Source organism: Euphorbia lathyris, chromosome 6, assembly GCF_963576675.1.
Source record: "Euphorbia lathyris chromosome 6, ddEupLath1.1, whole genome shotgun sequence".
NCBI classification, from domain to species: domain Eukaryota; kingdom Viridiplantae; phylum Streptophyta; class Magnoliopsida; order Malpighiales; family Euphorbiaceae; genus Euphorbia; species Euphorbia lathyris.
In genome coordinates this window covers 23,006,480-23,033,054 of record NC_088915.1, presented here as the reverse complement: position 1 = coordinate 23,033,054, position 26,575 = coordinate 23,006,480, and the positions used below count along the sequence as shown (strand labels likewise).

Below are 26,575 nucleotides of genomic sequence, written 5' to 3'. Positions count from 1 at the left end.
AGAGTCTAGCTCCTCTTCCTCTCATCGGAGTAGATCTCACAGTAGGAGACGCCCAAGAAGGAATCAAAGCTCTATGGTTGATCATATCAGAGAGGAAATACGTAGGCGGAATAAGGAGAATGCTAGGCATAATCCTTTTGCCAATAGAGAATCGCCCTTCACAAGGCGGGTCGAAGATGAGGAAACTGATAGACAGTTCAAAATCCCAAACATACCTGGCTACTCAGGGGAAGATAATCCTGAAGCTCATACAAGGAAGTATCACATGTTGCTTGGACTTAATCGAGCCAGTGAAGCAGTATTATGCCGAATGTTCATAACCACAGTAAAGGGACCGGCTTATGACAGGTTCCAATCTCTCCCGCCAGGGTCGATAGATAGCTGGGATCAGTTGAGCAGAGAATTTTGCGCGAAGTTCACAGGAAGTATCCCGCCAGTCGTTTCATCGCGAAAGCTCTTCGAGTTAAAGCAAAAACAAGGCGAGTCTCTCAGAGATTACGTCAATAACTTCAACAAGTTGTGCATTCACGTAGTAGATGTGGATGTATCCACAGCTATCGAAGCAGTGATAAAGAATACGACCTGTAAGAGTTTGTAAGAGGATCTAATCAGGCACAAACCGAAAACCACTGCAGAATTGATGGAGAGATGTAAGGATTTCATAGAAGTAGATGATATCCGAAGAGAATCTGTTTCTCCTCCCAAAAAAGGGAAAGGCGAATCCCAAAAACGGGATAGGGAAAAAGAAAAGCTCCCCAATTCATCCTCTAGAAGTAGGCGAAGAAGCTCCAGGAACAAATCAGCATACACGCTATCGTTTACACCATTAAACGCCTCTAAAAGCGAAGTGTTGATGTGGCTAGAAAACAGCCAGCACAAACGGAGCATTTCATACCCCGAACCAAAAGGGGGGGAGTATACCAATACGGGGAGAAACCCCAAAAATTATTGCAAATATCACAGGAGAAATGGTCATGAAACAGATGCATGCTGGGAACTGGCCAGAGAGATTGAAAGGCTTATTGAGAGAGGAAAGCTGGATAGGTTCGTCTAGAATGATAAGAAAGGAGATGATGATAAGCCAAAAGATGATTCAAAGAAAAAGGCTAAAGGTGTCATTAACGTTATCGCTGGCGGGCCAGGATATCAGCCTACAGTGAAGAAATTGAGAACTACCGCCCTTTATAGAGCTTCACTTAACCGCCCATTTGTAGACATTGGTCCCGCGATCCCTCCGCATGCAGATGCTCTCGTTATCACCATGATGGTAGAAGGATGGGAAATGAAGCGAGTGATGATAGACACTGGCAGTTCATGCAACGTCATCACTAGACGGGCATTCGCCAGTCATGATTAGAGATGAAGGAGGTCAATAATACCCAATCTACTATGTCAGCAAAGTCTTGAAGGATGCGGAGACTCGATATTCAAGATTGGATAAGATGGCACTTGTCGTGGTCACAACCTCCATCCTCCTCAGACCCTATTTTCAAGCTCACACGGTCATCATTCGCACCAACATACATATGAGGAAGGTATTACAGAAGCCAGAAACTTCAGGAAGGTTAATGGAATGGGCCATCCGCCTAAGCGAATTTGAGGAATGGACAATGTACATCGATGGGGCTTCGTCAGCAGAAGGTGCTGGAATAGGTGTAGTGATTAAGGGACCTCATTACATCAAATTACATTATGCCGCAAAGCTAGAGTTCCTCGCGACAAATAATGCAGCAGAATATAAGGCCTTGATACTGGGGCTATGCCTGTTGAAGGAGATTACACCGGAGCGGGTTGTGATCTATAACGACTCCAAAATAATGGTCAACCAGGTAATCAAAAACTTTGATGTGAAAGATGAAACTCTGGTCAAATATGTTGAGGAAGCCAAGAAGCTATTGAACCACTTGGAAAACAAAGAAACAAAATGGGAGTTGGTCTATGTGCTTCGAGGATCAAACACAGAAGCAGATCACCTGGCTAAGATGGCTTCTAGCAAAGATCAGTGGGCGGATATACGATGCCCATTTGAAGTGAAAACCAGACCGGCATTCGCCCCTAAAGTCATAGCTCTTCTTACATCCGCCGTTGGAGACTAGAGATCACCGATCCAGCAGTATCTTACGGACGGATCTTTGCCTCAAAACAAAGAAGAAGCCAAGCGAACGGTAAGGAAAGTAGCATACTTCTCCATAATAAATGATCACCTGTACAGAAAATCTTTTAGCCAGCCTTGGTTGAAGTGTGTTACAACAGAAGAGGGACAAGAGATCATTAAAGAGCTGCATGAGGGCGCTTGTAGAGCCCATGAAGCATCCGCCTCCATTCTCAAAAATTCCAGGCTGTCTGGATTCTATTGGCCGACTGCAGAACTTGATGCTCAGAAACTGGTGGAGTCCTGTCACAACTGCCAAGTCCATGCAAACGAATCTCACACGGCTAAACATCTACAAAAGCCCATTATTGAGGGACGACCTTTCGCCACCTTCAAGATTCAGGACATGGAGGGGAACACACTACCGCGGACGTGGAATATCCAGAACCTCCACAAGTACTTCACTAGAGAGTAAAATATAATCAAGGTCTTGAGTACTCTTTTTCCTTTAGTAAGGTTTTATCCCAGGTGTTTTTTCTTATTAAAGGTTTTAATGAGGCTCACACAAAAGACTAAGTTGCTGTAATAAGGCGAATCGCCATTCAATAAAGAGAAATTTTCATTTACAATTTTCTTCTTAAGTATCTTTTGCAGAAATATAAATATTCCAGATTCAAAAAGGGGAGGCAACAAAAGCATTCCCATGGTAGAGCAGTGCCGTCATGGCATGTCTACCTTCTCCTCAAAAATAGGAGAACAACGAACTCAGACGGCGGATCAATCTACCTCAAAGATAGGAAATGATTGAACCGCCGTCAGAGATGGATTAAAAATTTCCCACACGTGAGATCTTTACATCCTCAAATATTCTTCTCAAAGAAGAATATCAAGACCTGGTGGCGGATCGATTTGTTGAAACACCTTTCCACATGATTTTGATTTGACAAAATTATTTATGTGAATGATAAAAATATTCCAACACATTAAATTTAAATGCTTTGATTTATTCATACTAATGTGTTTGTTCAATGTTGAGTTGTTTGATTAATAAGCCAATTAGCTAAATGGACCCAAGGCCCATAAAAGAGAGTCAAAGCCTCACGGCCCAAGTAGACTCAAAACGCCATCGTACTGAGTAAGACATAAGCCCAGCAATAAGAAGGATCGAGAAGCCTTCTACCAATAGCTTCAAGATGAAGCTGCTGAGTTGAACGACAAGAAGTACAAGTCAGCGACAGAACAGAATAAACTTGGAGACAAAGTATTTCTACTTTGGGTAAAGCTCAGAAGGCGCAGGAAGCTGTCTGGAAGACTTTGCCATAAATGTAGGAACATTCTGTTTCATCTGACGAAAAGCTGCTGAGCACTGGCGAAGACAGAAGATACAAGAATATGATTGGCCGAGGACGCTGAGCACGTACTGAGTGAAAACGACAGGAAGCCATTTTACTCCAACGGTTATTTCGAAATTCGAAATCACCGATGCCTCAAGTGTCACTATAAATAGGCCACTCAAATGCTTCATTCCATGCAGATCTTCAATTAAGTCGAAACGCTGACCAAATTGATACTTGAAGTTATGTGAGAAAAGCAAAGCAAATCTTACACCAATTCCAATCTTGTGTAAAAGTCTAGAGTGATTTTATTCATCTAAAGTGTCTTAGCAATTGTTGTTTAGGACAAACACTTATAATTTCTAGAAGTATAGAAAGGAGAAGCTGAGTACTCAGTTATAGTACTCAGCGGTAGTAATAGGAGTGAGTAGAGGTATAGAGGAAGGTACTCTTGTATACTCAGCTTCTATTGTAAAAGGTTTCGTGCTCTACCCTTAAAGAGCTCAGTAGAGGATTCAAAAAGCTCGAAACGAGTTCCGAGGACTGGACGTAGGCGGAGAGGCCGAACCATGATATGTCTGCTGAGTAACATATTTCTAACCCTTAACTCCTTTATATATTGCTTGCTATAAAACTGACTAAGTAACGAAGTCACGCTGAGTTAAATGCATTGAGAAGCTGAGTTCAGGAATAGACTCAAGTGCTATCTCCTGACTCAAGAAAAGAAACAGACTTAGTCACCAGTTGACTAAGCTTGTGTCTTAAACTACTCAGCACTGATGTGTAAACCTTTTCTTAAAGAAAATAAGTCAGCCTTAACGGACAAATTTTTTGAATAATTCATATCCCCCCCTTGGAACTAATCTTGTCACGTTACACGGGACCAACACGATTCACCTCAAAGATAGGAAGCAATCGATCGCCTAGGGCAGCTTAACTTCCTCAAAAGGAATAAAAAGCTTCAAGCCTTCAAAAAAGGCTCGTATTCCGAGGTATGGCTGGCCACCTACCTTGAACTAGCAAAATAAGTCCTAAATTCAAGAAATTTACTTGGTGAAAGATATAAAGCGTAAAGTAAAATTAAAGGGCAAAAGGATTCAAAAAAAATTGTACTTAGTTACAATAAACTAAATGTTTACAACATTATCCTCTTTGGGTTCCTTCTCAAAAGATGTATCCTTCGAAGGAACCTCATTTTCCTTATCAACAATCCCCGCCTGAGGAGCCGCGCCATCAATCTCCGCTACACTTGCCTTGTCACCCGCCTCTTTGGATGCCTCGCTAAGGTCATCCGCTTCAAGGTTGACAACCGGCCTGCTTTCCTCATCCGATCCTTTCAGTTCTTTTCGGACTTGATCACGGATGAAGTCATGGGGATTCGGCACTTTATCATATCTGATGGCATCTTCAACCTCGGGGACCATGTACTCTGGATCCACAAAATCAATCTCCGGGTAGGCGAGTCTGACATAGGCCATGATCCGCTCACTATAATAATAAGCCCGACTACCCACCATAATCTCCGTATTTAACAAGGCAGCTTTGTGGTCCTTGGCATCTTCCGCCATCTTCTTTTTCAGCTCGTGGATCTCATCATCCTTGCTTTTATTAAGCGCGATGGCAGCAACGGCATTTGCACTAACAATAGCCACTTCATTCTCCAGCCTCTTGATAGTAGCCTTATCAGCGACCCCCTAGAGAAGATCTGCCTCCATTGCGCGCATATGAGCATAGGCCTGACAAAGCAAGAAGACTATTCAGAAACAAAGTCTCCCGCATGGAGATCACTCTTTAATCCAAAAATGTAAAACAAGAAAAGAAAAGCTTACCGAAAGAAGATCCCTTTTTCCCATCTTAGCGTGGACGGATCCGGAGAACTTGGTTTGGCTCTCCTGGACTTCTCCAAGCTGGCCAATGGCTTCATCCAAGTCATTCACGACCACTTCATTCCCTAGAGACCCCTTAGTGCCATACTTGGAGAACTAGTACTTCCCCAAGTCAGGTTTGACCACCTACACGGAAGAAGCAAAGATCAGGGTCCATAGCCAAAGAACAAAGAAAGATAAGGAAGCCATACCTGTTCTTGGTTGAGGCCAAACCAGTCCATCTTAGGCTTCCCAGCTCTTGAAGCATTAGCCAACAACTTCTCTCCGCCAGCAGCAGCTGCCATTGTCTTCTTGCTCGGAAGGATCATAACACCTTCTAGAGGGCATTTCTTGTCCCGCTTGCTGGGATTATCCACATGCATATTCTTTTGTGCCTCCATCTCCTTCTGCTTCTTACGCCTCTCTACAAGGGCGCGACTTGCCTCAGATAATTCCCTGACAAGGGGACAACAAAATAATCAAGGTTCAAGGAAAGGATAAGGTACCTTCATCAAGTTGGGTAAACTTCACGTAAGTGATCTCAGTCCCCACTCGATGGACCAAGGGAATATCACTCATCATAAATTACAGAGCATCGGCGTATGTCCAGAAGTCAGTTTTAATGCTCTTCATGAGATTCGCCACTTTTTCCTCCATATCGGTCAACAAAAGCAAATCCCCAGCCATATGTTGGGGGTTGTAGTTCCAGTTCAAGGGGAATCCCAGAGATTCGCCCTCCTTCACTTTAACAAAAAAGAATTTTTCATCCCAGAGATGGACATTCGACATCTTATCGATAAAAGGTGAATAGCTCCTGAACTTAACGAAGGTTATGAAAGATTCTGTTTTACGCTTTGAGGGCTTATGAAGAAATCGAAAGACCCAGGGAGCAAGGGTTGCCCCAAGGTTGGAAGCTAAAAAACAATCTAAAGCTACATCCAACCAGCCGTTCGGATGCAGCTGACTGACCGTGATTCCAAAGAAATCAAGGATATCCCCTATCATTCGAGGAAGAGGAAGGTGGAAGCCCCTTTCGACCTGGCTCCTATATACAGAAAGAAATCCCCTAGGGGGACAGGCGGGTCGTTGATGGGCATCCGCCAGGATAATCTCATAGTTCTTCATCCACGGATAACGATCCACCAAATTGGCAAGATCCATGGGGCTCATGCAAGAGGAGGTGATCTCTGCACGAGGATTCTTTTTCCTAATTGGGGTTGAAGAAGAAACCTCCATCCCAGAAGTAGTCCTGGAATTTATCACTGGAGCAACAGGGGCAACCGTGACGGAAGAGTTTTGGGTTTTTATAAACCCAAAACAACGATTCCTAGGCTCCCTCACAGTATTATGCAATTCCAACAAATCGCAACTTGGAGTACTCTTGGAAGAATTTGTGCTTTCAGAAGAAGTTAAACTGAGTGAATACTCAGAGGAAGTAGTTAAATTAAAAAGCTCAATAGTGGAGCCGGAAGAAGAACTCATAAAATCAAAGATGGCAACAGAAACGAATAGAACAAAAAGGTTAACTTACATGGAAAATCGGAAGCTTCAGAAGTTCTTGACACAAGGAAGGCTCTGGAAAAAATGCAGATAAGAGTCGGAAGAGTTTTAGCAAATGAGAAAGTGTAATGAAAGTGAGAGAAGGAAGGAGTTTGGAAAAATGCCGTCACTTACCTCGAGTGGTGTGTCCGAGACACCTGTCGCTCGGTGGATTGTCTAGGACAGAGCAACCATTAATGAGACGCCTCTTGATGGCACGTCAGGAAGTCTAAAAGCCCTAAAGGACTTTAGTGTCACTTCGGGGGGGCTTCTGATAACATCCTAATATTATTTACGGGACTAAAAGGGAAATTGACCAAACAACCGCGTATCGAGGCAATCGAGAAAACTATGGCGTATCAAGTAAGCTACCAAGGAGGTGGATCACATAGATTTCTCCACACGCTATCCGTAGTCAAACCTACGGGAGACCCGCCATCACATCTTGATCCGTCCCCAGAACGGCCGAGCCGATTCTCGATAAAGGCAACTAATAATCCATTAATGAGCTAACGGTCATACTTGAATGAGATCAGTAACCGCCATTAATGGAGCATTAATGGAGACTTTCAGGTTACCAATGGTTACAACTATATGACTATAAATAGCTTGCATCCCAAGCTATTGAGGTACACATTCACGCTCTTCTAAACCCTACTTTGTGCTTACAGTTTATTCTATTATTCTATACTGACTTTGGCATCAGAGCTTCCCCCCGCCGATCCTAACGGTGCCCCCCACAGGGAAGATACCGATCGAGAATTCACCACCAGTCATCACTCTGTTAGCTATTTTGTGATAACTCATTAGTATAGAATTGCCAAAGTTTAAGCTTCAGTTTTTGGACAATATTTGCCTAAATTAAGCGTTTGTTTATGGTTTGTTATACCACGAGTACCTATTTGCAAAAACATCCAAACCACGGGTATCTATTTGCAAAAATATTCAAACCACATGTACCTATTTGCAAAAACACGTAAACCATAACAATTTATTTGAAATTAACTCTTATTGACTAAATTACCCTCAGCCACATCAGCATATAGACAGCGTCACCATCCATTTCCGTGTTTTTGAGAAACGGAGCATACCACAGATATTTATTTACTCGAAATCAAACCACAAATATTTATTTGCCAAAACTTAAAACCATGGGATTATATTTGAAATTAACCCCAAAAAATTAGTATATTTTTTGTAGAAGTTTCAGGAATTCATCGGGGATAATCTATAGCAATGCCACTGCTGTTTGCTCGAAGTAGAACATGCACAAGTTTCCAATATTAGTGCGCGTTCAGCTTTGGTTACTCACCTAATCTGATGGTTTCCGCTAGGGCTGTAATCGAGCCGAGCTGAGCCGAGCTTTGACCTGTTTAAGCTCGATTCGCTATAAAATTAACAAGCTCGAGTCCGAGCTGAGTTTACTATAAAATTAACGAGCCGAACCCAAGCCGAGCTTTGGCTCGCTCAACAAGCCCGAGCCGAGTTTCGAGCCTAAAATCCTCTTTTGGAGTTGGTTCATTAAGAAAATTATCTAACCATAAATTGTTTGTGAGTAAATCATTAATTATATTTGTGAAGTTTGCTCGCAAATAACTCTTTAATTGTGTACATAAACAAACTCACAAGCAAAGTTCGTGAATAAATAAACAAGATGCTTACAAATAGTTCGCCTATTACTCATTTATTATGTTTGTGAACGAACTCATCTAATAGCAAATGAAATAATATTAAATTTAGATATTTGTGAACTAACACAAAACTATATAGTTTTCTACAAAACTAAAATTTGTTCATAAATGTTCTAATCGAGCCTGCTCGTGAGCTTTCGAGCCGAGTTTTGGCCTGCTCAAGCTCGACTCGTTTACAAACCGAGCCAGTAAATCATGTTTACGAGCGGCTCGTTAACAAATCGAGCCGAGCTTTTATCGAGCCGATCACCGAACCGCTCATGAGCGGTTCGGCTCATTTACAGCCCTAGTTTCCGCCACCTCGTGATAAAATCAAATTGAATTTTGATACAACTTTATTTGCAACCTCTAACTAACAGTCTAGGCTTTGGTATTGTGGTTTGTGGCTCTTCGGGATTCTAAGTTGTTATGAAAAATGGTGTTTTGTTTGGTTCTCTCATAGGGGAAGCGCTTAACTGCAAGGAAGTTCTCAATTGGCTGAAAGCAACTGAATATAAGACGTTCTTATCGAGTCCGGTTTTCGAATTCTTTGTGCTTTTAATATAGTCTAGTAGTCTCAAACTCGTTTTTTGGTTTTATCATTGAAGATTGTTAAATGTCTTTTCTTTGTGATATTCACTTCCATCTTTTTCTTAGTAAAAAAAAAGACATTTTTTATTTGAGTTTTTAGGTTTAAAATCAATTTTTTTTATAATTGTATAATTATATTTTAACTAGGACTAAAGTACTAAATTGAATAATCAAATAACTTAATCTAACAGGATTAGATTGTGGGTAAATTATACCTATGGCCATTGACCCTTTTACATTTTTTAATGTTATTATTATTGAACTTCGATTCTTAAACGTTACGGTGATTGAACTTTACACTTTTTTTTAATACCGATGACCACTGTGACTTTTTACATTTGATTCTCTCTTTTCACCGGTTATTTCTCTTCTTCCGTGTTTCTAAAACCTAAAATACTCATTTTATCCTACTCTTTCATCTCCATGGATCAATTCTTCTCTCTAAAACCAATATTTCTCCAAGGAAATTTGATCCAAAGAGATAAATCTCTCTAAAACCAATCTTTCTCTAAGGGAATTTGATCCAAAGAGATAAAGGAAAATGATAAAATGAGTTTTCTAGATTTTAGAAGGATGGAAGGAGATAGAGAACCGGTGAAAATGGAGAGTCGCAGTGGTCACCGATATAAATAAAAATGTAAAGTTCAATAATTATAACGTTAAAAATTGAAGTTCAGTGATCATAACATTAAAAAGAGTAAAGTTCAGTGGCCATGGGTGTAATTTGCCCATTAAATTGCATATTAGGCTAAGAAAATTGGCCTTGGGTTTTATTTCGGTTGGGTTTTGGACCGATAGACACCTTATACGACAACCATCTCCAAAACGACATACTTTAATGAATTTTATATTTTATTTTATGAAATATTGCTTTCGTTTCCATCATAGCTAAAACCCTAAACTCTGCAACTTCAACTTCTTTGCTGTTTCAAAATTCTTCATCCTTGGGTTTGTTGTAGATTTCGTTTAAGCAGAGTCATGTCAGCCTTATCGAGAGGCCTCATATCTCGCTTCGACCAGCTATTTTCAGTCGCTACTAAAACTTCATCGCCGACATCAACACCAGCACACGCACTTTCCTACTTGTGTAGAAGGTTCAGCACCGAACCTTTGATCGATGGCTCCCAGATCCACGATCAATCTCTTCGAGTCATTGAACCAAAGCCCGGCGTCATGACCCATAATTCTAAGCGAACTGGAATTATTGCTCTCAAGTGTGGAATGACTGCTCTTTGGGATAAATGGGGGAAAAGAGTTCCCATTTCTATTCTTTTTGTTGATGATAACATCGTTACCCAGGTCAAGACTATAGAGAAGGAGGGTCATTTTGCTCTACAGGTGCTGCATACTTTTAATCCACGATTTCTCCTTGCTGTTTTCATATACTGTTCTCTGGTTTCCCATTTAGTTTGATGCCAGTTTTTATTTTTGAACTTTTTTAATTATCTCTATGGTTCCTCAAGATGAGTATTAACATTATTCATATGCGTTAATATTATTTTCGGTGTTGTCTTGTGGTGCTAGTCAGATTGGTTATGGGCACAAGAAGGCTAAACATTTGACAAAGCCTGAAGTGGGTCATTTCAGAGCTCAGGATGTTCCATTAAAGAGGAAATTGAGGGAATTTCCTGTAACGGAAGACGCACTTCTCCCTGTTGGTACCTCAATTAGCGTTCGTCATTTTGTTCCGGGTCAATTCGTTGATATCGCTGGAATCACCAAGGGAAAAGGGTTTCAGGTTATTCTTTTTCCTTCATTTCACATCTTCTGCAACTATTGCAAATTTCTGTTTTCAATTTAGTTTATTAGTTTCTGTGCAAGGCCCCTGTTGGAGTATTGCACCAGGTTCATTTATCTGATATCAATTACTTCTCCTCAAAGTGTTGAAAATAAACTAGTGAGTGGTAATATTGAGGAGCCAAATGCTGTACACTATCTGATGGATGAATCAAACATCTATGTCCTGTCCTTGTGTTTATTTAGGGGCAAAGGAGTTTTGATGCTTGTCTATCCATTTGTTTAATCACCATAAGTCTAGTTTCAGTTTTATTGCCTTGATCTCCTTTTGAAGGATATGAGTTTAACATCTTTTGACTCTCTGCTTGAATGGCCTTCAAACTTCGGCATGTCTGCATTTATTCGCTGTTTCATGGGAAGTATTTTATTCTTCCATATGAAGAGCTCTAGACTCTAGTATTAGAAAATGTGCGAGTTCATGCCCCTCATTGTTGATAAACTTTTTTCATCCTCTTTGAAAAGAATAAAGATTCACTTATCACATTTCCTTTTTCTTGTCTTATTGGTTTGTTTTCTTCCTCCAGGGTGGTATGAAAAGACATGGATTTAAAGGAATGCCAGCAAGTCATGGTGCATCATTGTCACATCGTAGTATTGGTTCTACTGGTCAAAGGGATGCTCCCGGTAAGGTATGTGTGCATTCTTAGATGAACTAGTAAATGTTCTATGCCACTTGTTATCATATTGGATTGTATTGTCATCTGATTCGTACTAGCTGTTGGTTACAAAGATAGTCAACTTTTCATGCCTTGATGAGATTAGAACCAATCAGGATGCACTCCTTAATTTTTTTAATACAGATTTCAAACTTATTAGGGGAGGACTAATTTGATAGTTTACGATGGGATTCTTTTGAATTTGAATTGTTATGCTTTGGTAGCTTCTATATTTATTATACCTGGGTCCAATCATGAAAACTTTATATGTCAAGTGTGGAGTAGGTTCTCCTGGAAGTGTCAGGATTCATGAGTCACCATTTGATGATTTCTGCAATGCATTTGAGTGTAATATCTTTGTCACTATGTATATCTTTGTAATGCTGAAAACCGTTGGCTGAAGAGTTGCGGCTGGACTAATGTGCTCTTCAATGGAATGACCTATCAGTAGTTAAGATAGAAGTATGAATAATTCTTTCAATTTTTCTACCCTTTAATTTCATGATAGTTTGCATCCTTATCTGGCTGGATATCATATTCAGATGGAGGAGGCTCTCTGTGTCACTTGGCTGTTCTAAGCTAAATATTGATCCTGAACTAAGAGATCAACTTCATGAATTCTCCGTGCCCCTTCCATTACGAGGGCCATATTCATGTCATGGCTTCATATAAGCACTTCTTAGTGCTGTGTTACTTCACTGTACTGTGTTAAACTGACTATATATCAGGAGTAAGTCATCAGTTTCATGAACTCTCCTTCCTCCCCATTCTCTGAGTCATTCTTTATGTGCATTGGTAAATGTGTTTCTCTCTGTTACTGTGCTAGCTGACTAGTATAATACTTTGGTTTATATTCGTTGTATGCATTGGTGATATCTTTTTATTATCATTTGTAATGAAATCGTTCCTTTTCAATTTGTTCAAGACATCCTTTGATGATGGTTTTGTTGAGTGCATTAATATATATTTTTCTGCACTGGGATGCCCTTGGACGTGATGATAATCATTTGTCTTTTTGGCAGGTGTTCAAAGGTAAAAAGATGCCTGGGCGCATGGGTGGGGTGCAGAGAACTGTTAAAAATGTATGGGTCTATAAAATAGATCCTGCAAGGAATTTGATGTGGGTGAGAGGCCAGGTATTGTTTTCTTACAAAAATTTGAGTTGGTTTGTTTGAAGTTCTTATGGAAGGGAAGAGAGGATGTTTGAAAATGGTTGCACATCAGAGTGCACATATTATACCTTAAATTATAAATAACTTGTAAGAAGCTTTAATATTATCACAAGTGTCATAAAGGGGCCAGTGCAAGTGTTGGGACAAGGAATTTTGATAAAATTTTCCCAGATTTTCAATGATTCTCACGTATATTTACAGTCTGATTGAAGTTTTGAAGAAGAGAACATAACAAATAAGTTGAAAACTTATTCTCTCTTATATTTTTGTCTTATAATCTTGATGCTCATTTGAACTTTTTGCAGGTTCCGGGGGCAGTGGGCAACTTTGTGTTTATAAAAGATGCATTTTGCAAGAAACCTGATACCTCGTCACTTCCATTCCCTACTTACTTTTCAACAGAAGATGAGGAAACATTGGAACCTCTAATTGCTGATCATGGTGATATAGATCCATTTATGGTTGCAGATTAGTTCCTAGTTAGAAGTTTTAGGCCAAATTGCGTTGAGTCACGAATTTTTGACTTGGAATACAGAAAGCATGTAGGACTGTGTTCCTCTGGTCCAGGACCGGGGCATGTAATTTCGTCATTTTCTGTTAAAATTCATATAGGGAGAGTGAGTAAACATGTTTTGATTTGGGGAATCATTTTTGAAATAAAAAAAATGAATCTTGGATTGATTCTAGAAGTTGTTGTAATCCATTTTCTTAAGCTCTTGGCTATGCTTTGTGTCCAAGTGCTTGTTTATTTTTTCTGCATTTGGATGGGTATGTATAAGACCTGTAGCCCAGGACATTGAGAAAATATAAGACCTGCATCCCAGCTAAGGTAGTGTCTAATTTTCTTCTATTATTTGCTTATAATAAAAGTCTCTATGATGTGATTAATTGCTTTCTTTTATCATAATAAGTGATAAGCTACAAATTCAACCGTATAGTTATTGGAGAAGAGTGGATCTTGCTTCCACTTAGAAAACAGTTCAATTCTAAATCTATCGTTTATCAGTTGATGTAATTTTAAGTCTATATGATATGAATCTTTTACATATCATGTTTTGACCACTGATGATTTAATTAGGTCTGAACGGTTTGTGTTCTGACTAATAAGGTTTGAAACTTTGAAACTGCATATTTGTTAATAATAAAGAAGTTACATTTAAGATTATCAAGAAATTAATGCGATTACATATTCCATCCGTCTGACAATCTCTTGTATGGTTGATGACATTGACATATGGTTGATGACATTGACATAGTAATAATTGCGCAAAAACTTAGCCTTTGTTTGGGAGTTTGGAATATAATGGAGGTGAGAATTAAAGGAGGTAATAGAAAGGAAAGTTAAAAATTAACCTTGTTTGAGAGTTTATAGAATGTAAATGAGGCTAAATATTTAACTTCGTTTGGGAGTTTAATTATTGAGGGGAAGTAAAGTTAAATTTACTCCGCAGAGACAAAAAAAATTTAAAAACTTTACGTTACTCCCATTAACCCACAATTTGGACTTAAAAAATAATTTTCAAACAAAGTTAACTTGATATTTAACCTTCCATTATTCTCGTTTACTTCCATTAACCCACTAAACAAGGGCTTAAATTGACCTCCCTCGTTACGCTCAAAGTATATGAACAGTGAATGACATAGACAGGTACTGTCTTTTTTATTGAATGTATGCGAATCAAAACCAATTTTATTGCACAGAAAACCAAAAACAAACAAAACAAGAACCAAGGTTGGACAAATTAAAATTAAAATTTATTTGGGTTAAGGTGCAAAAATACCCCTAATGTTTTGGGTCAGGAGCAATTGTACCTCTAACATCTAAAATGATGCAATTTTACCCCTACCGTTGGAAGCCAATAGCAATTTTATTCTAACGTTGGTATCAAATACTGAAATCCATAAAGTTGAATGTGCTGATGCACTACAAGTGACATCACGTAAGGCCAAGTTTGAATTTTCATAGAAATGTGGTCCACAAATAAATACATGTAAAATCCCTATATATTCCATTGCATTGCATTGCATTGCAGGATGACATATAGGATAAGCAGAATGTTGAATTGGTGATGAGAGGTTTGCAACGCAGGAGATATGGGACCGTCGCCTCACCTCGCCAACCGGACGGGATGAGAGATGGCAGCGCCGGTATCATTTCTCCAGCGTAGCTAACCTCCCAATCCAAGTGCACTCACATCAGTTTATGCAATTTTCCATAATTAAGCTATGCTCTTCCTGCTTTATCAACTACTTCCTTTTCTAGCTACTAAGTTGAGATGACAAGAATATTTCTCAACAGGGGCCAAGACAGAGGAGGCCTGGAGGGGGCCAGGTCCCGGCTGCTGGAACCACTTTTACTGGTTTTGGCTCCAGCCGTCGGAACAACTCCTGCTATAATGGTTTTGGCGTATGTGGCTCCATCAAATTAAGGTCGTGGGTGATCAATTTGTATTTAATTACAAAATTCAATAATTTTTTTGTTTTTTTTTTTAATTTTGTTCAAAATGACCCAATTTTTACTTTTACAAAAAAGGCACTTCCAACGAATCATGATTTTCCTGCAAGGCACTGTACAAGGCGTTATACTCTGTTTTCTTTTTTTCTTGTTGGAGGCACTGAAATTCAAACTCCCAACTGAAAATAATTCCAATATATATCATCAAATCAGAACTAATTCCGGTTAGGGGTGTTCAAACTTGGGTTGGGTGAGTTACAATTAGATTTTCACCCAACCCATGTAAGGATACTGTTTCATAGGTTATAGTGGGATATGTATGTTGCAATAATTCTGTTTTAAGTGGGTTGGATGGATTGGATGGGTTACAGTGGGTTCAAATTTATTTTGTTTTTTTACTATTTTTCTTCTATTTTTTTTTTATCTCAAATAGTATAGGTTAAATAGTTTAAAAGTTAAATTGATACTATGTAGTTTAAAATATTATTTTGTTCTTTTTATTTTATCGAACCACAAATCTCAAATAATAATAAAATATATGGAATTCTAATTTTTTTGAAATTCCAAAATTTTCAAAAGTCCAGAATTTTTGGAATTTTTAAAATTTCAGAATTTCTGGATCCTGGAATTCTAGAATTTTTGAACTTCCGGAATTTCTGGAATTTCAGAATATCTGAAATTCCAGAATTTCAAAATTTTTGAAATTCCAAAATTTTCGGATTCTCAAATTCTAGATTTTCCAGATTTTGGAATTTTAAAATTTCTAAAATTCCAGAATTTCAAATTTTTTAAAATTCAAGTTCCAAAATTTCCAGAATTTAATAATGTTTGAAGTTCCAGAATTATTTGAAATTCTAGAAATCTGAAAGTTCAAAAATTCCAGAGATCTGAAATTCCAAAAAAAAATTGAAAAATTTGAAAAAATTGTTCAAAAGTTCAAAATTCTTTTTAAGTAGGGCCAATGTTTTTTTATCCATTTAAAATTTTAAACACATATTTTTTTAATGGAGTACATGAATCGCTAGAATCGGTGGACTCGCTCGATTCACCACCAATTCGGGCATCATATCCGATTCATGTACGTTTTTTTCCATTTTAGAAATTTTTTTATTGTTTTCTCAATTGTTCGATTTTACAATTCATTTTTTCAATTTAAAAAATATCAAACGATGAATAACCACATTTTTTAAAAATTTAAATGAAATAAATAAAAATTAAAAATGAGAATATAGAGAATTATACGGGTTGAATGAGTTAGATGGGTAGTTAGATGAGTTATGATAAACCATAAGAAAATAAGATTTATAACCCATTCAACTCATCTAACCCATTGTAACCCACATGGTTGGATGGGTTGAAATTTGGTGAGTTATAATAACCGAATCAATTTTGAACACCCTTAATTCTGGTTAGCTTGCAGATTAGCCTAATTTTATATGAGAAAGAAGGACCTCTAAAAACATATGCTTTGACTATAAAATTCACCATTTGCTCAGAATAATAGTGCAGCTGATGTTTTGTTGCAGAGAAGCAGACGAGAAGCAAAGTGATAACATGGCAGGGAATTCTGCCTGTTTAAGGATTCGAATGGTGATAAGAAATGATCCGGATGTTGTGCTTTGGGCTGGAACAGGGAAGCCACTGTCCAGACCAGTGTGATAAGATGTTTTACCCTGCAAGACAAAAGAGAAATTGGTCCGATCTCCACAGGCGAATTATAAGAGCATGGGATTTTACCCCACTTTGGGGTTTATAACGAAATTTTTATCCTATTAAGAGCCCAGTTAAACATTTTGGGTTCGAAATCGGAAGGCTGGCTTCCGGTTTCATTTTGTAAAGCAACCGGAAGCCACCTTTCCAGTTTCTCAATTTTATTTTATTTTTATTTATTTTTTAAATACAAAAAGTAGAAACCGGAAAATGAGCTTCTGGTTTGTATTAATATATATATATATATTTTAAGCTTTTAAATCAATCTCTGCTGTTGAAATTTTTTTAAAGTTAAATTTTAAAAAAGTCCCTCTATTTTTTTTAAATTTTTAATTTAACTTCAATCTTTAATTATTTATTTTTAAATTTATTAATTAAACATTTTCTTGCCAAATTAGTTAGTAGTAAACATCTAATTCGGTTAAAAATGTTTTATTCTTTTTAAATGTGAGTTTGAAATTATAATTTTGACAGTTTAAATTACAGTTTTTACAGTTTCTTTATAGTCACATTACAGTTTGAAATATGGGTTTTATACTTCAAATATTTAATTGTCACTTCGAACATTTAATTGTCACTTCAAACAGTTTAAATTACAGTTTGAAATGACAGTTACGGTTCAAAACGACAGTTAAATAACAGTTAAACCATTTCAAACTGTAATTTAAACTGTTCAAAGTGACAGTTAAATGTTCGAAGTGATAGTTAAATGTTCAAAGTGAAAAACCATATTTCAAATTGTAATGCGACTATAAAGAAACTGTAAAAACCGTAATTTAAACTGTCAAAATTATAATTTCAAACTCATATTTAAAAGAATAAAATATTTTTAACCGAATTAGATATTTACTACTAACTAATTTGGTAAGGAAATGTTTAATTAATAAATTTAAAATAAATAGTTAAAAGTTGAAGTTAAATTAAAAAGTTAAAAAAATATATAGGGACTTTTTGAAATTTTACGTTAAAATTTTTTAAAAAGCGAAGACCACCACTTCAAAGTTTAAAAAAAATATATTTTAAATAGAAACCGGAAGATGCACTTCCGGTTTCTATTTTTATAATAAAAAAAATTAAAAATTGAGAAACCGGAAGACTAGCTTCCGGTTTCCTTGCAAATTGAAATCGGAAGCTAGCCTTCCGGTTTCAAGTCTAGTTAAACAAGCCCCACAGTGGGCAAAATATTTAACTAGGCTCCTAATGAAGAATAATCTTTGTTATGAGCCCCATTTTGGGGCAAAATCCCCTTAATGGTAGGTTGTAATTTGGTGGTGCCACATAGAATAATTTACATCCAAAAGTTACAATCCATTAGAAAGCATTTGTTACTTCAAATTGAAGGTAAAAAAAAATAAAAAATAAAATAATAAGGATGGATTCATAAATTTACACATTAAAAAACCTTCTTTATGCTTTATAGGCGGGGCTATTAGATGAGTTGACATTCTTTGGCGCTATCTATGCACGCTAGAGAATTCCTTTATGTGGTGGCTCAAATGTGGCCTTCGGATGGGAGGATCAATAAGTCTAAGATCAAATCTCCTATTTTCACTTATGTTATTAGAAGCCTTCTGTAAGTCGAATCTTAGCTTTTCAAAGCTAACACAGATGCTTTTTATTTCTCAAGCCGGGTCTTTCCTTCAATGAGAACGCAACATGTTCCCGATGTGTACTCGGGAATGGGAAACATTATGCATATGAAGAGAGTGTGGGTAGGTGGGATTTCACTTCACCGTTCTCATTTCCTGATTTTTATTTTTTGCAATATCGAGTTTCGCTAGTCTTCTCCGTCTTTTCAAACTAGTAAGTTTTTCAAATCCATTCTTCTTCCCATTTTACTTCCGAGAAATGTCAGAGAAAGCTTCTTCTTCCAAAGCCAAAAATAAGACCCATGAGATTGTCGAGATGGCCTCTACCATAACCCCGACCAGAATTACACTCATGGTTGTGGAACTATGAGTGCCTTGCACCGTCAGCCGCTGACAAGGTGCACTGTCCACCGGCGTCCTATTTTTCCATCTTCCTCATCCACATGGTGAACGAATTATGTTACATGTTGTCAGAGCCAATCATGTTCTCAAGTACTTGGAGCTTTATCCAGCACAGATTCATCCTGACGCATGGATAGAACTGATCCCTGTGTGTATTGGATCTGTGAAGGGCTAAATATTTCTTTGACAAGGGGATTGTTTAGAAACATGATCTATCTTGCCACGTGAATCAAAACATAAGATCAATTCTACTTCAACAAATTGAAGGGGTTCCAGTAACCGAACCTCTTCAGTTAAGAATTGGAAGCATGAATACTTCTTCGCGAAAATGAAAGAGTTGCCAATAATTACTTTGAAAGAACATGGGAGGAAATTGGGTAAAGATTTTGAGAGCAGAGTTGGGAGACGACATTTGGAGGTCTTGGCTCAAATTCTAGAGAAGTGGAGATACCACGATGTCGTAAAGGCCTACTTGATCAAGACCATTTTGATATCATGGGTTGAAGAAATACAAATATTTCCTAGAAGAAAACATCCATGTTTACTTTTTCTTTTAGCTTTGATTTTCCCCTCTTCTCATGTCCGTCTTCCAATGGTGCGGATAACAAAGTCATGGAAGACTCGTTCTTTGACTATCTGAAGCGTGTAGACTTGACATATTTTGGAGAAGAGGCGATCCATGAAGGTGAGGAGAAGTTGGAGGAAAGAGAGGCGAACTTGGGCTTGATGATTCCGGATATTGAGGAAGGGGATTAAGACCAGCAAAGTAAAAGGAGCCATCCAGGTAGAGGCACAAGGTTGTAGCTAAGAGGCCGAAGTTGGCCGATGAAACTGAGGTAAAGGTCTGTCCCAAGAGTTATAGGGCCAACAACATCCCTCTGCAGATCAATGGCTAGAGTTCACATTCGAGGATTTTAATACCGGATTGTGGGCCGCGTTGTTAGGGAAAAATGCCATATTGAGGGATCCTTGTGTCATATCCCCAAGTTCTGGAGTTGAATGGAATATCTACATCGAGTTCACTGATTGAGATAGCATCGTCATCTATTTTCCCATCCTTATAAGTTGTTGCTCAATGCCCACTACCCACCCACATGCACAATGCCCTCCCAGACATCCCAAAGTTAGCTAACATCACATGCCTCTCTCTCTCTCTCTCTACCCCTCTATCTTTATTTAATAGCTATCTAAAAGACAACACATAGACCCAACCAAGAACAGACCACTACCATGGTGCCACCTGTCGTCTTTTCCTTCTCTTATATACCCTTAAGAGCCTAGGTGCCCCTCTTGTGCTATTTTCCAGTGTTGGTTACCCGATTGTCACCGGACACTTTGTCTTATCTCAAAACCGTAAAAGCAATGATCAACTTTCATCACTATCTACCCACTGTAACTTCAGTAACGCTGCAAAACTAGGAGCCAGACATACTTCCTATGGAAACATGATTTGAAGTTTTAAATGAGTTCTGTAATTTCCAGATTCCAATTTCTTCCCAATACTACATTCATGAAGACTACTAACATTACAAACAAATAAAGGAAAACTCGTAAATAAACTATTCATGGTTCAGATTTCACAATAAGCAGACTTCAAAACCCAAAATGGGTTCAGGTAAGCATCTGCACTTCAGAATTAAGTTCGGAATAATGCCCAAGCCAACAACCTAATTCTACCATGATCCTTCAGCGCCTGCAGTTGGATTCTGGAATGCAGAAAATCCCCAGAAGGTCTTCAATGCATAAGGAGGTGAAATTGTTACACCTTCTTCAGTAATTTTAGCTATCTACAATTTCGAAATAAATAAAATAAACGTGAGCCATCAATTTAGAGAGAAACTAGGTTACTCCAACTACAGCATGATGTTACAAAAAGTTCTAATTAATGAGTGAAGATCAACTATCATATGCTATTAACATTATTTGAAGCCAACCACCATTTTCAGTTGGATAGACACCATCTTTCAAATCAACTTTGTTTTCAAATAAAGCAATATCTTGCAAAGTAGCTAGATGGAGGATTTTAAGCTTGGAAAAAAATACACAAAAAGAAAAAGCATGTAAGCTTTCACATGATTAGCATGTAAATACAAAACCACAATCGAACTCTGAAAAATACTTAAGAGCATCTCCAACAACCTCTTAATTTGGCTCTTAAGTTAAAATTTGAGGAAGAGTTAAAAATCAACTCCAACAGCCTCTTAGTAGCTCCTCGTAAGAGCCTTTTCATCCTCTCTATTATAGAGAGGATCTCTCCACCTCTTAGTGTCTCCTCAATTCATTTTTTATTAATAATTTATTATTGAAGTGTCTCATCTCATTATTGGTAAATGTAAGAATGTTTAATAATTTTAATAATAAAATAATAAATAAGGAGTGAACTAAGAGTCTCTTGGAGATGCTCTAAGAGAGGCAAATGGTTTCTAGACAACATGATAATTATTACAGCAACGAAATTTCTACATATCACAAACAGAGATAAGCATCAAATTTCAAGAGAATTAGAATGACATGTCAACACTCAACAGCTTTGAGTTCACCCTTCTTTCTCCCATTTTTTATGAAAAGTATGAACTCTCCCTCTCTCTCTTTCTGTTTTTTCTTCTCACAGTTAAGAAAATATTTTTTTTTTCTTACAGCTTTGGAAAGAAAACGCTGTTCCTACCAAGCTATTGCTTTCATATCCCAACCATCTTAAGTGAAAGCCCAGTTGCAGCTTCTCTCCATCCCCACCCAGTACTATCTCACTGTTAATGTTATACCATTTGTTGAAATGTTACAATAATTCGATAAGACAAAAGGGATGCCATGTAGGATTTGGCACGCCAATAGAAGTGTTTTTTTGCACTACATAAACAAATTAGAGGCACGGTAAAGTACTAAAGCACAGGCTGAAAGCCAGGGAAATACGAAAAAGGAAACTAATTGCTGCTCTACCATATTTGTATCAAAGCAATATGTTACATAGTCAAGGTTCTAACAATATTATGGAATTCAATGTACCCAGCATTTCTATAACTAAACATCTCGATCAAACATATCAGATTCAGAATAAATTAGATCCATCAATTCAATTCCCTAATGGCATTTATTTCTAGATAGTAGTACAACTAGGAAGACATATTATTGGAATTTGGAAATACGGGAAAAAAAAAGTCATTTGTTTTGTTTCATTTGTTGGACCCAACATGTTAATAAATTTCAAGCTTAGCTCAATTCAAGAGACCCTCAACTACATCCATTTCAAAGCCGATATACTAATTCTTCTTCACAAGATGGAGAAGTACATTACATAAATTTCAGCAACACCGGCCCAGTTTTATCACTTCCCAACGTGATAGGTGGAGAAATAAATACTGATAATCAAGCAATTTATGAGAAGAAACACAAACCTGATGCTTGTTCACGGCAGATCTATCACGATATAGGAGCACACGCATGCATTTCTCCAATAACTTAACACCATCTTCAAAACTCAGGTTCTCATGCCATTCATCACGAAGAATTGGCCTTGCAAGGTGATTCCCAAATCCAGTTGCTACATGATTGTCCTCGAAGCTAACTCCTATCATAGAGACCTGAAAGCACATTAAGAAAGCAAAAACTCATCAGGAAACAATTAATAGATGGTTCAGAAAATTGTGGAACAATGCAAAAATTACAGCTGTCCCAAGGCAAAGACAACAACAACAACAATAATAATAATAACTGAAGCCTACCGTCCCAAGATACTTCTGTCCATTTTTCACTCCACCAAGAACAAGAGAATTCCACAATGGATTGAACTTGTTGCGCCTATTATACATCACCCTCGTTAAGTAGTTGTGCACCTCTTTAGGACCCAAAGAGTTGCCATCATCCCACATATTGTCATACAGACTGCAGATATCAAACAATAACAATCAACAGTTCCATAGAAGCGAGTTTAAAACAATGCAAAGAAAATAAGCCAGTCTCTTTCTCCTCCAAAAAGAGTCCATAAGAAGTTATATCAATTTGCTAAATCTTCAAATGTCATCAACAACCACCTTCACTTACATGAGCTCATCAAGATAGCGTAAGATCTCCTGAAAATCACTCATTTCCCCACCGGCACCAAGAAGAGAATGCTTTCCAATGGGCTTAATTCGCTCCACACTCTTGTATCGCAAGGTGGATCCATAAGATCCTGCCATTCATTGACAAAATAGAAAATTGTTGTCATAATTCATCACAATATACATTATAAGGTAAGGAGCCCAATTTCAAATAATCATGAAAGAAATAACAAGTTCAGTCTGGTTGCAGGACCTATGAAATTCAACTAATACCATACGGCAGAGAAGAAAAAGATAAATGCAAGCCATATTTGTATATACTTTGAAAGAAGAGAATATACTATAACATGCAAGAATAACAGAATGCATAAGTTTAGAAAAGAAAACTAAGTATAAATGGTATTGGAGAAAAGTACAGGAAATGATAACAAAGTGGCTTGATTATATATGCAGAGCACAAACTCTTGCCGTAATATGGTTACTTAAAATGCATGGCTATCAGATTAACTGATAGACACAGTATTTGGTTGAAGAGGGACATCAGTCATCCTATGCTTGTTCAACTGCTCCATTCAAGGAAAAAAAACAACCCATAAATATATCTCCAGCAGCATTTTAGACGATGTTCAAAATGAAGAGTATTAATGAACTCCATGAGAAAGATACTTCAGTGGAATTGTATTGGTTACGGAAGCAAAATGACATAGCATTACATTCACAAATCAGCTTATAAATATATGAATAGATAAAAGGTTTCAGCTGCAACCATTAATATCTAAGTATCAATCCTATAGAGATCATCCAATCCCAAATTTTCTGCTCCGCCTACATTTTGAAGTAATGAATATATATGTCTGCAAAATACAATGAGCAATTTTTTTTCCTTGAAAGAGAAACCACACAATATAGATAATTTACAACTAACCGCCCATATCAGCAGCCATCAAAATGCCATCCTTAAACTTCAAAGCAACCACAGACGTCCCCGTCACATAAGGGTACCTAGACCAACATAAACACATAGGGGAACAATGATGAATTACACTGCAAGAGATTGCCTCAAAATTTAAGAACTTCAATTTCAAATACATGTATACGTATGAGTACTGCGAATTGAATTGAGATTAAAGAGAGAGGAAGATGGTTTACAGTGTCCTTTCAGAAGCTGAATCAGGGCCCAAAAGCTTGGCAGGTTCAGAGCCGGTCTCCTTCATTGTCATGGTAGTCGTTATTGGTTTGTTAATCAAGCAGGCAGAGCTGAAGCAGACAAAAGCAATATATATAAACATAAGAAAATATGATTAAATTTTATTAAAAGATGAAGGCTTAGTGATACTGTTCCAATACATCCAATAACAGTATGACTTCGATGATAAAAGCCATAAGATAAATACAAATGCAACCTACATAATTTAAATCCATTCACTACTGCAGCTGTCAGTTAAACATGTGGTATTTTTCACTATAAAAAGAAACATTAAACAAAAAGGTAATTCCATCTGTTCATTAAAATTCTCATTTGGTAATAAATCTCAAATCGATATATATATATCAGTTCACCAAAGTTCATCCTTAGCATATTCTCTCTTTCACGTTATAAATTACTATATATGCCTAATTAAGAAGTGTCATATATGACACTGACAAGAGTTGTTGATTTCTCATTGAAAAACTGACAAAAAGAAGACTATAATAAGAAAACAACTTGTTGATTTCTTATTAAAAGAACTGACAAAAGAAGAATACAATAACAAAAGAACTGCTAGCAAGCATGACTATAAATTCATTTTATATGCTTATGCCTTTTTATCAGCTTGAACACAGTACAATACAGACTGAAAATACCAGGTTGCCTCTATGAATAGTCATACACTTTTACCAGATTTCTGTCTCTAACCACTAATATCCTAAGGCATCCTCGTATCTTTCAAATTGCATCTTTACTATTAACAACATCAATCAACCTCAACTCCAATGTGCAATTCAAGGAAACTCTTGTTTCATGAAGCTATGAAGCTATTAAGCCTAGATATCATCCCCACCCGAACAGAGTGAAACATGCAAGCACTAAAGTAATCCAACACATTCACATTAAGATTTTCATCCACAATCAGTCTGTAGGCCATAACACACCCATAATTTTGGTGCCTGCATAGTTTCATTCAGTTGAAACATCTAATAAAGATAATTTGTGCAAAAATTCATTAAATAGGAAAGCTTAATCTGAAGATCAAGAAGACCCAGATTAGACACCACATATCCCGACCACGCAAGAGACTAATGGCAAACAAGCTAAAGCATTGTTATCTGGTATCACCGAATATACAATGGTGTAAGAGGTTTTGAGGGTTCTCAAAATATGTAAATTACCCAAAATAAACTTGACATCCCCTACTCACTTCCCAAATCAAAAATCGTTTCGGCATACAAATTAGGTTAGTAAATGACATTGATTAGTCCATTACCTGGAAACTTTTAGTTCGTGATGCGTAGAAGTCGACTGCTATGATAAGATTCCAGTGATGAAGGAAGGACAGAGAGGGGGATAGCGGTGGATTATGGAAACAAGCTTCGAAATTACAGAACTAGATCAATTGATGCGACGAGAAAACCTGGACATAAGGAAACAAGTGACTTGGAGAAAAAGAAAATTCCACGTCACTTTTAAAATGAAGACTTTCTTTTACTTTCTTTTTTTGTTATTATTTTTAAAAATCTACAATTGTAAAATAGGACGAATTTTGTGGATTAATCTTTTGTTTAGGGCAGTTTTTATAAAAAAATTATTTCATTAGATCTAGTTGGAAAATATTTCTCTAAAAGGGCTGTTTTCCAATTAGAGTTAAAAATTAGTACTTTTTTTTGATATTTTTCACTCATTACGGCGTCTATAGCGCCGTAATGGCTACTGGTGGGATTCCTGCCAACTATTGGGGCAGTGGCTTCACACCACTGCCCCAAGTAAATAAATAAAAGATAATTTAATATTTTGTAAAAATAAAAACAAAATTTATAAAACGAAAGTTAATTTATTATTTTAAAAAAGTAAAAATAAAATTATAGATAAATAATATTGATGTTAATGAATTTGTATAACAAGTAAGATGAATTTTAACTATGTATGAATTTGTATAACAATTTCAAAAAAAACTAAAATTGCTACCTATAAATTAATTACCATTTTTTTTAAATTGTCTAAACAGTTTCAAAAAAAATAAAATTGCTACGTATAAATTAATCATATTTTTTTTTGAAATTGTCTAAAATATTTTACTGTACTATAAATGTACTAAATATTTTTTTAGTACTGCACTAAATATTTAACTTTAACGTTTCAAACGAAGTGCAGATTTAGCCCTATCGTATGAAATTGTACAAATTTAACACTAACGTTTCCAAGCAAGATCAGTTTTAACCATACGCTACCGAAAATGTGAAAAAAAATTGCTTGACTGTTATTAAGCCATGTCAGAACTTCTAAACCAATTTGTCGATAAATTGAATCGGTTTCATACATTTTTTATAATTATATTAATAATACAGTAAAATATTTTAGAAAGTTTCAAAAAACTAAACATGCTACATATAAATTAATCACAGTTTTTTTTAATTGTCTAAAATATTTTACCGTGTTATTAATGCACTAAATATTTAACCTTAATATTT

General features: G+C 36.9%; 2 protein-coding genes across 2 annotated transcripts; one reads left to right on the top strand and one right to left on the bottom strand.

Annotated features, from left to right (window-relative positions):
• The first annotated feature begins 9,957 nt into the window (after nt 1–9,957).
• On the top strand, nt 9,958–13,604 carry LOC136234064 (large ribosomal subunit protein uL3m). Its single transcript, XM_066023827.1, has 5 exons — nt 9,958–10,429; nt 10,620–10,829; nt 11,413–11,517; nt 12,567–12,680; nt 13,022–13,604. Exons 1-5 carry the CDS (start codon nt 10,070–10,072, stop codon nt 13,187–13,189), a joined length of 957 nt encoding a protein of 318 aa, XP_065879899.1. The 5' UTR covers nt 9,958–10,069; the 3' UTR covers nt 13,190–13,604.
• Nucleotides 13,605–20,304: 6,700 nt separating this feature from the next.
• Nucleotides 20,305–25,543, bottom strand: LOC136233856 (proteasome subunit beta type-4-like). The gene is made up of 7 exons (XM_066023556.1): nt 25,375–25,543; nt 24,059–24,166; nt 23,835–23,911; nt 22,911–23,040; nt 22,592–22,751; nt 22,265–22,450; nt 20,305–20,659 (listed from the first exon to the last, which is right to left on the bottom strand). Exons 2-7 carry the CDS (start codon nt 24,127–24,129, stop codon nt 20,546–20,548), a joined length of 738 nt encoding a protein of 245 aa, XP_065879628.1. The 5' UTR covers nt 24,130–24,166; nt 25,375–25,543; the 3' UTR covers nt 20,305–20,545.
• Nucleotides 25,544–26,575: the final 1,032 nt, after the last annotated feature.

Excerpts from the sequence above, each read along its gene's own strand:
- LOC136234064 (XM_066023827.1), top strand. The coding sequence starts at position 10,070 with ATGTCAGCCTTATCGAGAGGCCTCATATCTCGCTTCGACCAGCTATTT. Across the intron at positions 11,518-12,566 it reads AAAGGGATGCTCCCGGTAAG|GTGTTCAAAGGTAAAAAGAT; the intron begins GTATGTGTGCAT and ends TCTTTTTGGCAG. Across the intron at positions 12,681-13,021 it reads TGATGTGGGTGAGAGGCCAG|GTTCCGGGGGCAGTGGGCAA; the intron begins GTATTGTTTTCT and ends AACTTTTTGCAG.
- LOC136233856 (XM_066023556.1), bottom strand. The coding sequence starts at position 24,129 with ATGACAATGAAGGAGACCGGCTCTGAACCTGCCAAGCTTTTGGGCCCT. Across the intron at positions 23,041-23,834 it reads GATGGCTGCTGATATGGGCG|GATCTTATGGATCCACCTTG; the intron begins GTTAGTTGTAAA and ends AATGAATGGCAG. Across the intron at positions 22,451-22,591 it reads GACAGAAGTATCTTGGGACG|GTCTCTATGATAGGAGTTAG; the intron begins GTAGGCTTCAGT and ends ATGTGCTTTCAG.